This window comes from Poecilia formosa, unplaced genomic scaffold (genome assembly GCF_000485575.1).
Source record: "Poecilia formosa unplaced genomic scaffold, Poecilia_formosa-5.1.2 Scaffold106, whole genome shotgun sequence".
Classification (NCBI taxonomy): Eukaryota; Metazoa; Chordata; class Actinopteri; order Cyprinodontiformes; family Poeciliidae; genus Poecilia; species Poecilia formosa.
In genome coordinates, this window is record NW_006800045.1 from 408,404 (window position 1) to 419,799 (window position 11,396).

The following is an 11,396-nucleotide window of genomic DNA, read 5'->3' on the forward strand; positions in this document are numbered from 1 at the left end:
TCATATAATAAACTAAATGACAATTTCTTTTTTTTTTTTTTTTTTTTTTTTTTTTTTTTTTTTTTAGATTTTGTTTCGAGGCTTTATGAAGATCCTATTTCTAAGAAATTTGGGTCAGGCTTTAAAAGGTCGAGAGTAACTTTGTTTTGTCACTTTATTATTCTTGGTTCATCAGTGTATGGCATTGTGAGTCTTCAACAGAAAATGACCATTTATAAATAGCCAAATACATCTGCAAACAGCGTAAGAAACACTAGACAAATATTGGGTTCAAGTACATATTTTTGACTTAATAATATAGCAGTTTCATGGCTGCAAAATCACTCCTTTCCCACAACACAATAGCTGCACAATAGCTGCATATTCTAGTGTTTGCATTCACTTTTAAGGTCAGTGTGTTATTTATTTATTTTTTTTAATATAAAATCTTGATTCTTCCATCATGGAAATGCTGCTTCTTGTTACCTGTACAAAGGCCTGAAAGAAATTGCTTAAGTGACAGACTGTGTTGAGCCCTATGCAAGCTACCCATAAGAAAAAACAAACAAACAAGCAAACAAACAAACAAACAAACAGTCATAATCATGTTAATTTTAGAGGTTAGAGATGTGCCTTCAGTTTATATTATTTCATTTAGAAGACATTGCAGTCTGGTGGGGAGAGTAGTCATAATGTAGGTTACCTATATGTAGGTTACCTATATGTAGGTTACCTATTTATGCCTACCACATTTTTCTGGATTAAAAAGCCAATAGATTTTTCAATAAAAATGCAAGGTATACACATTTTTGATTGCTCAATAGAAAAAAAAAATTGACCAATCAATACCGTGTTGTAGATATCAAAAAAGGCACCTTCTCCACACGTAAATGTGTTAATTTGAGTGCATTCTGTGTTATAGGAATAAATTAGAAAGCTAAAAGATGCACTGTTCGTGGATGCTTGGATCAACAGAGCGAGCTTTATTTTCTAAAATTATTTCTGCATCCGCTGGACTCTACATATTTTTTGTCCTGCGTCTGACGTCACACGAGACGTGGTTGTGGAGAAGGAAGTGAAAGAAGAAGCCAGATCATAGGCTGGGGTAGTGGGTAGTTAGCTGATTGGGAGACAAGAAAGCTAGCTCTCTGGCAAAGTGCTAAATTTAAAACTATTTATTTCTGTATTTCTTTCGTCAATTTTCGATCGGTTTTAGTTTTTGGTGTTTACACCAAGTAAAGCACATATTTTGTGCAGTTTCAGCCGAGTCGTTCCCTAATTACCGCTGGTCGACCAGTCGAGCTCCGGGCAGCTAGCTGGCTAACGTAACGCCTAATTCGGTTAGCTGTCTTGAACAATAACAGCTAGTTAGCTCGCAACCCGGCTCCGAAACGGTCCAGAAGTCGGCTCTAGGGAGTGTTCGCAACTTTAAGGTGAGTTTTAAACGCCAACAGCTCGTTCATGTGTTTAAATGTCTGCTTGGTGACCGGTGTACCCTGATGTTGAAACCGTTAATGGTGGTGCAGTGTTTTTTTTTTTTTGAGAAGCTGGTTGATGTAGAAAAAAAAAAAAAAAAAAAAAAAACAAGGCCGGCCTTTGGCTCAGTCTGGGTCGATTCCAACAAGGAAGGAGAACCGGTGAGCCGAGCTAAGGGAACATCGTGAAAAGAAGCTTTATCATATGTCCGACGGTTATTTCTTTGCTTGCATAACAATATTTAAAATGCCATGTATGTGCCGAGAGATGGAGTGTTTGTCACCACCCATTTCCAAATGTTGGGCTGGTTTTGGACCTTGTGCTACAGTAAGCTTTATGCTGACAGGGGTCTAGGTTTGACACATCACCTGACAGCTGGCTGCGGGAAGCACCTTTTTCATATTTTTGTTTTTGTGTTGCCAGGCAGTGGAAACTTGCCAGTGTTCTAAGTATTTTTTGTTGTTGTTGTTTAGCTTATGAGTCACTGAGTTTGCACAACAGACCATGTACTTTAATCTTAACTTTCACAGTTTGGTCGAAAAATGTGGGACTTTTGAGGAAATTGGTATTAAATCAAGTGTACTTTTAAATAACATCTTTATTTGTTGATTAGCAATAGCTACGATTGCTACCTAGTTGGTAGAACTGAACAACTCTTCTGCTCTGTACCACTTGAAGATCGACATTTTTAAAAATTATCTGGCATTTATTTTGATTTATTAAAACAGAATAGAAGACTTACGATTTTAGGTAATTTATGTCCCTCACTTTTACATCGCAACTTGTTTTAAATTTATTTTTACCTAATATCACAGAATATTCTAAATATTATTTCGATATTACCATGAAATATTCAATAATTTAAAGTTTTTGATAAACGTTATGCCTTTCTGATACAAAGAATGTCAGACAACAGTGATACCAACATGCCAACATCAAGTCAGTTGGATGTCCCCATCTTGGCACCTAAATACCTAAACGGTGTTTGGGTTTGTAACTGAAGTTGTTTTCAGCTTCATCGTCCATTTGCATTTCATTGAATTTTAGCCGTGTAGCAGGTCAGATTAATCAGAGGATAACAGAGAAACACAACATGAATGTTGGAAAACGATGTGGGCGTTTTGATAGATGGCTGACTTGTTTGAACAGCTCTTAGGGAGATGAATGGCAGTATTTTATCAATCAGTAATGCAAAGGGGGGAAAAAAAGCCCTCAGGTGTTTATAAAATAATTGTAAAAGTTTAGTTTGTAAAATTTCCACACCAGTTATCAGACGGTACCTTTTTGTTTAGTCTGTTTTATTTTCTAAAAATCTAAATTTAACCTTTACGGGATGGCCCGTCCTCTTGCCTCGTGATGTGTTTTCAATGATTGACTGCTGTCATTGGCAAACATTCCCAGAACATAATCAACTTTTGAGTTTACTCAATACCAGTGAATGACTCAACCTACCAGCCTATTGGTTTGGAATGGCTTGAATTTTGGTTCTCTCTCGAGTTTGTTTATTCAGACCACAATTTTAACAATTAAGTGTCTGATGCTGTATATTGTCCCTTAAAAAACAATTATAAACTACTTTCCTATTGATTAGTTTCTCTGCAAATCTAGAAAATACTGAATTTGTAATGACTTGTTGTTTCTGTTTAGCTCTTGTGCTGAAAACTGATCCCTGTTCTTTATTAGTTTGCCCTTTCAAGTTATGAAAACTTGCCTGAACCCATAAAAATGATCCGACTCTGAGACAAACTGAGCAGCGAGACACATTTTGCCTTCTATATTTAATCCTGTTTGTGTGCATTCATAATCCATGTCAGAGCGAGTGGATTTTAGCTGCTCTCGTCTCAAATATGCAGTCGGAAAGGAATAACTTTGCTCAAGTTCATTGTGTCACGTTTTTCAACTCATTTCCCAATTTGAATTCAAGAGCAGTTATGCAATATTGTACAGTTTTGGTGCAATGAGACACTTTTTTATTGTTACTTCAACCTACAAAGAGAGGGTTACAATTGACCAGAATAATTAGTTGGGAAATAAAAAAAAAATAATAAAAAACTTGTCCAGATAAAATGCATTGTGCAAATCTTTTTAAGCATTAATTCCCACCATAAGCAGGAAACCTGTTGCTACAGCTCAGTAAAGCAGTAAAATGTCGCCAGGTTGACGTTTTCATGTCAAAACGACAAGAGCTCTTTGTCCGCTTTGTCAAGCCGACTTTCTTTCGTTTTGAAACGCATCTCCTTTCTGTCAGCTGTGCTTCAGTGATACCTGATCTTGCTTTGTTCAGTAATCATGTGAGTGTGGTCTGAACACGCCTTCACTTCAGGTGCTTGCCGTTGTTCCAGCTCCTAGCGTGCTTCACAGGAATGTTGTCACTGGAGAGCCATGCTTGTTCTCTTTGAGCGCAACACAAGTTTACTGTGCTGCTCTCGAGGGGCTGCAGCTCAAGTGTTCTTTTTTTTTTTATTTTTTATTTTTTTATTGTTTTCTTTCAAACAAAACTTCTTGGTCTAGAACTGCTTTAAACACAAAACGAATAACAGTTGGGACCGTTTCATTGTCCTGCCGTTCATGCCAGGATGTAAGTTGACCCAGAGCTGATGGGAAGTGGTCAACTTTTCTGTCAAATTGTTGTGCAGTCCCTTATTGTGTTTTCACCGGCTAAAAGAAAGAACGGAGCAAACATTTACTTCCCCGAGTACTAACAACAGAGGTGTTTGATGATGATTATCAAACTGACAATAATGAGTGTTGTTTAACTATTTAAAATGTCTCTGGATAAGATGTGAATAACACTCATGTATCTGGGACAGGAATGGTTGGGAAAACACTGCTAGATATTACAGTGTGCAGTAGTTACCGCTTTGTGTTTTTTTTTTTTTTCCCTTATGCAGCGATTCCTTAACTGAAGCCAAATTTCACAAACGTCTGAGCAGAGATGGAGCAGACTTTTATTGAACTGTTGCTTCTTTAGTCTGTCTCCTGTTTGTGCAGGGAAGTGTTTAAGATAATCCTTGGAGACTAAATGTATTTCACACAGTGAAACACGTCCCAAGCCTTTATCTGTTGTTTTTATGAAACTTTAAAAAAATAAAAATACATGAATGTATTTGGAAACTGAAAATAGTATTTTTTTCCCCTTGTTTTTTTTTTTACTTCAATCAGAGATTGAATAGATCTTTTAGAGCATTTGATAAATGCTTTGAGAATATCTACTTCACGTATTGGTTGTGCAATTCAGGGATTGTTAATTTTATTAGCCTTGATAAAACAACAAAATATAACGGTGCTGAATTCCCTATTTTGCTTTTTTCACATTGTATTTTTGTTTAGCCTTAGGAATTCATAATGTACTTTGTATTGCACATCTATGTTTTCCGTTCTGTAAGGGCTTCCTATCTAATCAAACTAAATACTAAGATAAAACCACAGTTCGATGACCCGTCTTATCTTGTGCAATTTAGCAGTTTCTTACAGTCACTCTTGTTTCTCCTACTTTTAACCTCAAGTTACGCTGATTATGGTTTGTTAGAGTTGAGGTCCAGAACTTGGAAAATATTTGATCCAAAATATTTTACTACAAATCTGTTCTAACAAGGGAGACCATTTCTAAATTAGAGTGATGATGTGTGGAGATGTACCAATCAGTAGAAATCAGAATCATCCAGTTTTCCCATGATCACCTCTAATCAGTAGTTCACCAGTCAAATAGTGAAAAAAAATGATTTCCCCCATATTTAAGTGCTTCAATCAGTACAACTTTTTCTGTTTACCATATATAAATGCATGAACTTCCAATCAAACTTTTATTTTTTTTTTTAAGTTTAATTCTAAAATCAGTTTAAGATTGGAAATGGATAAACAAATTGGGAAAATCACTTTATTGAAAACTCTTGCAGTTTTCTTTCATTTCCTCGTCTTTGGACAAAATCTGAGCCGTCAGGCGAGACCAACCATGTAAAAAGCACTTCAGATCATCTTTCTGAGGTATTTCTGATGTTTGCTTGGGTCCTGGAAATATGTTCTCTATCAGGTTATTATCTCTGTGCCGGTAATATCTGCAAGGGTTGACCCTGTGCAACGACTTCCTGCTGTCTGCGTGTGTAGAGAGAGAGAAATACAAGGAGAGGGATGTTCGCCTCGTGATTTGCTCGACAGCTTAGGAAGCACATGACTGGAATAAGTCGCTTTCAAACTTTACTGCCGCAGGAGCGTAAAAACTGAGCTCAGATTTCTACATTCATGTTTCTCAATAGGCCAGTTATCGTTTAGTTAACTGTCTTTTTTTTTTTTTTTTTAAATCGTCATGAAGCTGATTAGTTTTTGATCTAAAATGAATCGGTTATGGGGGATATAGAGAGTTTTAACAGTTTTATTCATTTTTTTTTCTTCCTGCAGCTGAACAATGACGTCTAGGAAGAAAGTGCTCCTTAAAGTCATCATCCTGGGAGATTCTGGGTGAGTCACAAGATGGATCTATTGTTTTTCTTTATGCCAAATTCAGCAGTGTGAAGGACCACACAGATCACCTCTAAATATAGTTGGTGAAAAAAACTTGCGCTTTTTTTTTTTTTTTTTTCTGGTAGCTTTTCTGGTTGGAGCGAATGCTCAGTGCTACTTCCTCATTGGCGTCGGCAGTAGACATAAGCTGTATCCAGGCAGATCACCACCTCTGCTCCCTCTAATGATTTTAGGCTTTTACCAATAACTTAAAGGTCTGGACTTTTAATCTGCAGACCTGTTGGAACATGGTCACTGCTGTCGTTTAGTAATTTCCTGTGTTTGCTGTGACCATGAAGCAACACTTTGGTTAGTGATTTCAGTTCCATTTTCTACCAGAACTGAAACTGTTTGCCAGGATTCATGTTTAGTTATCAGTTTAAAGTAAAAGACAAGAGGAAGCAAGTTAACTTAGCTAGAAAATTGCTGCTTTTTTTGATGTAATGCAGTTCCACCTTTCACTTTAGAGGAGAATAGTGAACATTTTAAGATCCTGACAAACATGAAAATGAAATTTATTTGTTTTGTTTCCCCCGTTTCAACAGTTACCAATATGAGTTTATACATTTGGGCAGCTGAATTTGTAATTGTTTTTACGGCAACGTTGAACCCTTTTCACTGAAAATGAACTAGATCTATTCACACAGTTTACTTTTTATTTCACTTTCAAAATGACCTGCTTTATTTTCTTGTTTTGTTCAAAGTTGTTTTCTCTTTCATGCAGCCATTTTGTTACTTTTCTTCTACTGCCACCTGCTGTCTGTATTACTTAGCTTTGTCTATTCAGACATGCAGTTGGTGGAGATGAGCTTCATGTAGATTTTTTTTTTATTAAGCAGAATTTTAATAAGCTATTTCATAATTGGAAACACAGTTGTATGGAGTTCACCAGAGTTGTTGGATTTATATAAAATAAGAATAAAATACTCATGATGTCATTGCTTTAGATTTAAAAGTGAGGGATTTTTTGTTCACTCACACTTGGTTGCAGTTTGATTGTTTTGCATAAACTTTGTTTCATATCTTCAGTTTCCTTCAGCAGCAGAGATGTTAAAATGGTTTTCATGGTTAAATTTAGTGTTAATATTTAATTAATATTACTATTTAACAGAATGAAAAGACTTGGATGTGTGCATCTTCGCTCAGTGGTCGATGCAAATAACATCTCAATATACGGATAACAATTCAGTCCCATTTAGGAATCAGTACTCTATCAAATATGCACTTCTGCTATGCAATAAAATGTCCATGGTAAAGTTTAACTCTAATTGTGATGAATTTGCATGAAGTAATCAATCATGCAGATTTTTTTCTCTCACATCCCTTTTATGTGGTGCTGTAATTCATTCTTTTTAAAGGCTCATAAATTTATTAAACATTCTGAGAAAAGCGTACTTCAAGTCTTAATGCTTGAAAGAAGTTGCCAGCTTTGCACAAACTAAAATATGTTTAAAATATTGTAGAAGCTGTTTTTCTCATATGATCTTTTCTTTTTTTTACAGAGAAGCAGATTTTACTGTAGAAACGGTGGCATGCTTTTGCCTTACTTAGTGTAACTTAAGGAAATAAATCTTTGTTTTATATTTGTTTGCTAGATGCCTCAAATTGATTTGTTCCCATGCCTGTTTTAAACACAGTAGCTCTCATGTTTTTTTTTTGCTTTCTCCTCAGAGTTGGAAAGACCTCCCTAATGAACCAGTACGTGAACAAAAAGTTTAGTAACCAGTACAAAGCAACAATAGGAGCAGATTTCCTCACCAAGGAGGTTATGGTGGATGACCGACTTGTTACAATGCAGGTACATTTCCAACTTGATGACTCAATTTGTGACATTAAAGTATTGAAAAAATCTGATTAGTAAAGTGAATTAATCCGGTTTTTTTCCTTCTTTTTGATTGGTCAGATCTGGGACACAGCTGGCCAGGAGAGGTTTCAGTCTTTGGGTGTTGCGTTCTACCGTGGGGCAGACTGCTGCGTGCTGGTTTTTGACGTGACTGCACCCAACACCTTCAAGACGCTCGACAGCTGGAGGGATGAGTTTCTAATCCAGGCCAGCCCGCGAGACCCCGAGAACTTCCCTTTCGTGGTGCTAGGCAACAAGATTGACCTGGAGAACAGACAGGTTGTTATCGGTTCCACATTCCTGAAACAGAGACCGTGTCTAATGCCCACTCCGAAGGACTCCGGTGCAGGAAATGGGTTGCAAATCTTCCGTCTGCACGTGTGCATTCTTATGTTTATGACTCGCTCTCTACGTTCTGTTGTAATTCTTCAGAGCGGCCATAAAACCCTAATGGTATTGCTGTGTGTAATTTGACTTATAAAGACATGACTGTAATTCCTCAGTGGGGATAGTTGTAAAAGAGTAAGTGGTGACAATACACAAGTAATTAAACCTTTCTTATGGGAAGTAAAGCGTTTTGCCCAGACCTGAGGATATTGCATCAGTATATGTCTTAAAAGTCTGTTATTGAATTTGTTTAATATGCTCATTAGCAAACCAAATCCAAACTGAAATGAAACATATTTTAGGAATCTCAAATGAAAATGGTTGCAGTTTGAAGTTGAACTGGGAACAGGTGGATGCATCTGGACACAGAGGCAGGAAGAACTTCCTTTATTTGTTCTCATGTCAGCAGTGCTGATCTAGTCTTCAGTGTATTTTAGGATTCAAGACTAAATTGTTTGCATGTATGCAAAAAGAAGTTGCTAACAAGTAACAAGATAAAAGTGGGGTATGATGATACATGGTTAGATTGTAGAATATCCTGTTGTTGTTGTTCTGTTCTCCTCAGCAGAGCCACCAGTTTTATTTCCCTCCTCTTCCTCTTGTGTCGCTGCAGTTCAGTTTGCCTGAATGTTGTTTTTGACCTTTATGTTTAGAAGCAGTTTTTAAGTTTGGCAGAACAGTCTGAGTCTAGTTTTAGTTGGCATTACCTAAACATTTGGCCAAAATGCTCCCTGTGGTAGCTAACATGAGTTTCACAAATGGTTTTGGTCAAAATAATCCCAAAGTGTGTTTTAAAGATCGTGGGTTTTGCCGTTTGTTTCTGGATGAGGTGCTGTGGCGGTTGGTCATGTGGTTTGTGTTCCGTCATGTGATAGTGATGCAGAGCAGGACTGTGGGTAGTTCAGCTGAAGCAGTGGTGAACTCAGCGGTGTGGTCGATAGTTTTCAAAGGTCGAGGGAATACGGAAGTTTCTATGTAACATCGCCCTAAAAAGCAGTATTAATACCGGATATTGATATCGGCCCAATTTTTTATAGAAAAAAATAAAATGTGCTGTGTTTATATGTTGCGATGTATCCGTCCTGTTTTTTGTAAACATTTTATATTTCTCTCTCTTTTTTAAAAAACCAATTAAAGGAAATAAAATTCATATTGCTGTTTGCAATCCATCAAAAAATAAAAATTAGAAGAACATCCGTGTTCATGCATCGATGTTAATGTCCCTAATCTTTGATTTTTGTCTAACTGCAATACAATGTGGATCAAAGCATATGGGTTTACAGACTATTAAAGGTAGTTTTCAGTAAATAAATTATATAGCCTCCTGATCACTGAGAACTTTTGATCACCGTCCACTACTCGGTACAAACTTGTTTTTTTTTGTGAATTACGTTCTTTAAAATAACAAATCAGACAATTCTAGTATTGAAACTTTCCATGTCATCGTTGATGGATGTGTTTTTTTGTTTTTTTTTCTTTGTGTTCAGGTGACCACTAAAAGGGCTCAGGCCTGGTGTCAGAGTAAGAACAACATCCCGTACTTTGAGACCAGCGCCAAAGAAGCCATAAACGTAGAACAAGCATTCCAGACTATCGCACGCAACGCTCTCAAACAGGCGAGTTGAACAAGAACACAGGAATTTAACATTTGAGTGTATATTTGTACTGTTAATTAACAGAGAATAGTTACTTCTTTTTGTTCCCCCCTCTTGTATGCTTTTCAGGAGACAGAGGTGGAGTTGTATAATGAATTCCCAGAGCCCATAAAGCTGGACAGGAACGACAGAGCTAAACCTTCTGCAGAGAGCTGCAGCTGCTGAGGGACAAACTGGACCATCTTCTCTCATCTTGTCATCACCCTGTTACATGTCATCAGCCTCGCTCCCAGGGAAAAAAAGCAACAAAAAAACCCAAAACGGTTTCCTTATTGGTCTTCCTCACACACCGCTCATTCCATTGACACCACCCCTCACTCTGTATGCCGCACATGGATGTACGTCACCCCCACCCCTCCCCCACCCCCAAACCTCTTTCTCGTTCCCCACTTAGTACATAAATTAATACACCAGTTCACCCTCACATATAAAACAATGACAAATCCAGCGCAGTAAAAATCACATGAGAGAAGAAACACACCCTTTGTGAAACTCACACCCATGACTCGGTAGTGAGTGAACTCCTGTATTTTGCCATGTTTGTCAGGTTTTGCCCCTGACTCACTCTGAGAGGGCGAGGCCGTGGAGCCATGTTCAGAGTGCAATTAGGAAATCTGGACGGACTCCAGAGCTCTCAAAGCAAGCTCTGTTGTGAGATGATGTTGGCTTTTCCCAAGATGCAGCATCCCAAATATCATTCTCTGCTTTCTACTCGCTTTCTTTTGCGCCTTTCTCATGAAATAAACTAGCAGAACTAAATAAATATTTGTTGTAATTGGCGGTTAATTTAAAAGCCGATCTTAAACACTTGTGGTTTTGCACCTTTCTTTTTTTTTCTTTTTTTTTTTTTTTTGCCTTTAAGTGTTATGGAGGGATGACTCATTAGTTTTTTTTTTTTTTAGTTTTGTTTTGTTTTTTTGGGGGGGAGGGGGGTAACATCTCCTATCACATGCCTTTTGGTAAGCTCTAAATTTATGCCTCCTCCCTCCTGCGAATTTCTCCTGAGAATCTTCTGAACAATCTGGTGATTGTATTGCCTTTTCACTTCAGGATTAGGGTTTCTAACTGCCTCACACTGCTGAATATATGTTACTGTGTCAAGTAAAAGCTGATTAGGCAGTCACAGCGTAACAAGTTAAAACCTTGATATATAAAGTTTGTCTTTTATGTAACATTACTTGTACTGCTACTATTACTGCTGTATGTGTTATGTCCTCCTCATCAGACGCCTCTCAATGGTAAAGGGTGACCACATGCTTCACCAACACTGCATTCACCCGTCTCCTGTCCCGTCTTTCATTATTGCTGTTCTATATCTGCTTGTAGCTCAGGTCGGCTAAGTACTTAATATTTTTAACGGATTGTGTACTACGGTGTATAGATGGTATAGGACTGAAATGTTTCTTCTTTCCATTTAAAGAAAATATTCAACAATTTTCCCTGGTATTACTCTTATTTTTTTTTTCCTTACAGAAAACATTACAGCAATGCCAATGATGTTGTAAAAGAAAATTTGAACGTCAAATAATAAAACTCTTGAATATATAAATAGTTTGGTG

General features: G+C 37.2%; 1 protein-coding gene across 1 annotated transcript; it reads left to right on the plus strand.

The window, feature by feature from the left end:
• The first annotated feature begins 1,040 nt into the window (after window positions 1–1,040).
• Window positions 1,041–11,386, plus strand: LOC103143223 (ras-related protein Rab-7a). The gene is made up of 6 exons (XM_007559680.2): window positions 1,041–1,412; window positions 5,851–5,910; window positions 7,624–7,750; window positions 7,856–8,074; window positions 9,670–9,798; window positions 9,907–11,386. The coding sequence occupies exons 2-6, from the start codon at window positions 5,858–5,860 to the stop codon at window positions 10,000–10,002; spliced, it is 624 nt and encodes a 207-aa protein (XP_007559742.1). The 5' UTR covers window positions 1,041–1,412; window positions 5,851–5,857; the 3' UTR covers window positions 10,003–11,386.
• The last annotated feature ends 10 nt before the right edge of the window (window positions 11,387–11,396 follow it).

Coding starts and splice junctions, on each gene's coding strand:
- LOC103143223 (XM_007559680.2), top strand. CDS start 5,858: ATGACGTCTAGGAAGAAAGTGCTCCTTAAAGTCATCATCCTGGGAGAT. Junction 5,911..7,623: donor ATCATCCTGGGAGATTCTGG/GTGAGTCACAAG, acceptor CTTTCTCCTCAG/AGTTGGAAAGACCTCCCTAA. Junction 9,799..9,906: donor CACGCAACGCTCTCAAACAG/GCGAGTTGAACA, acceptor TATGCTTTTCAG/GAGACAGAGGTGGAGTTGTA.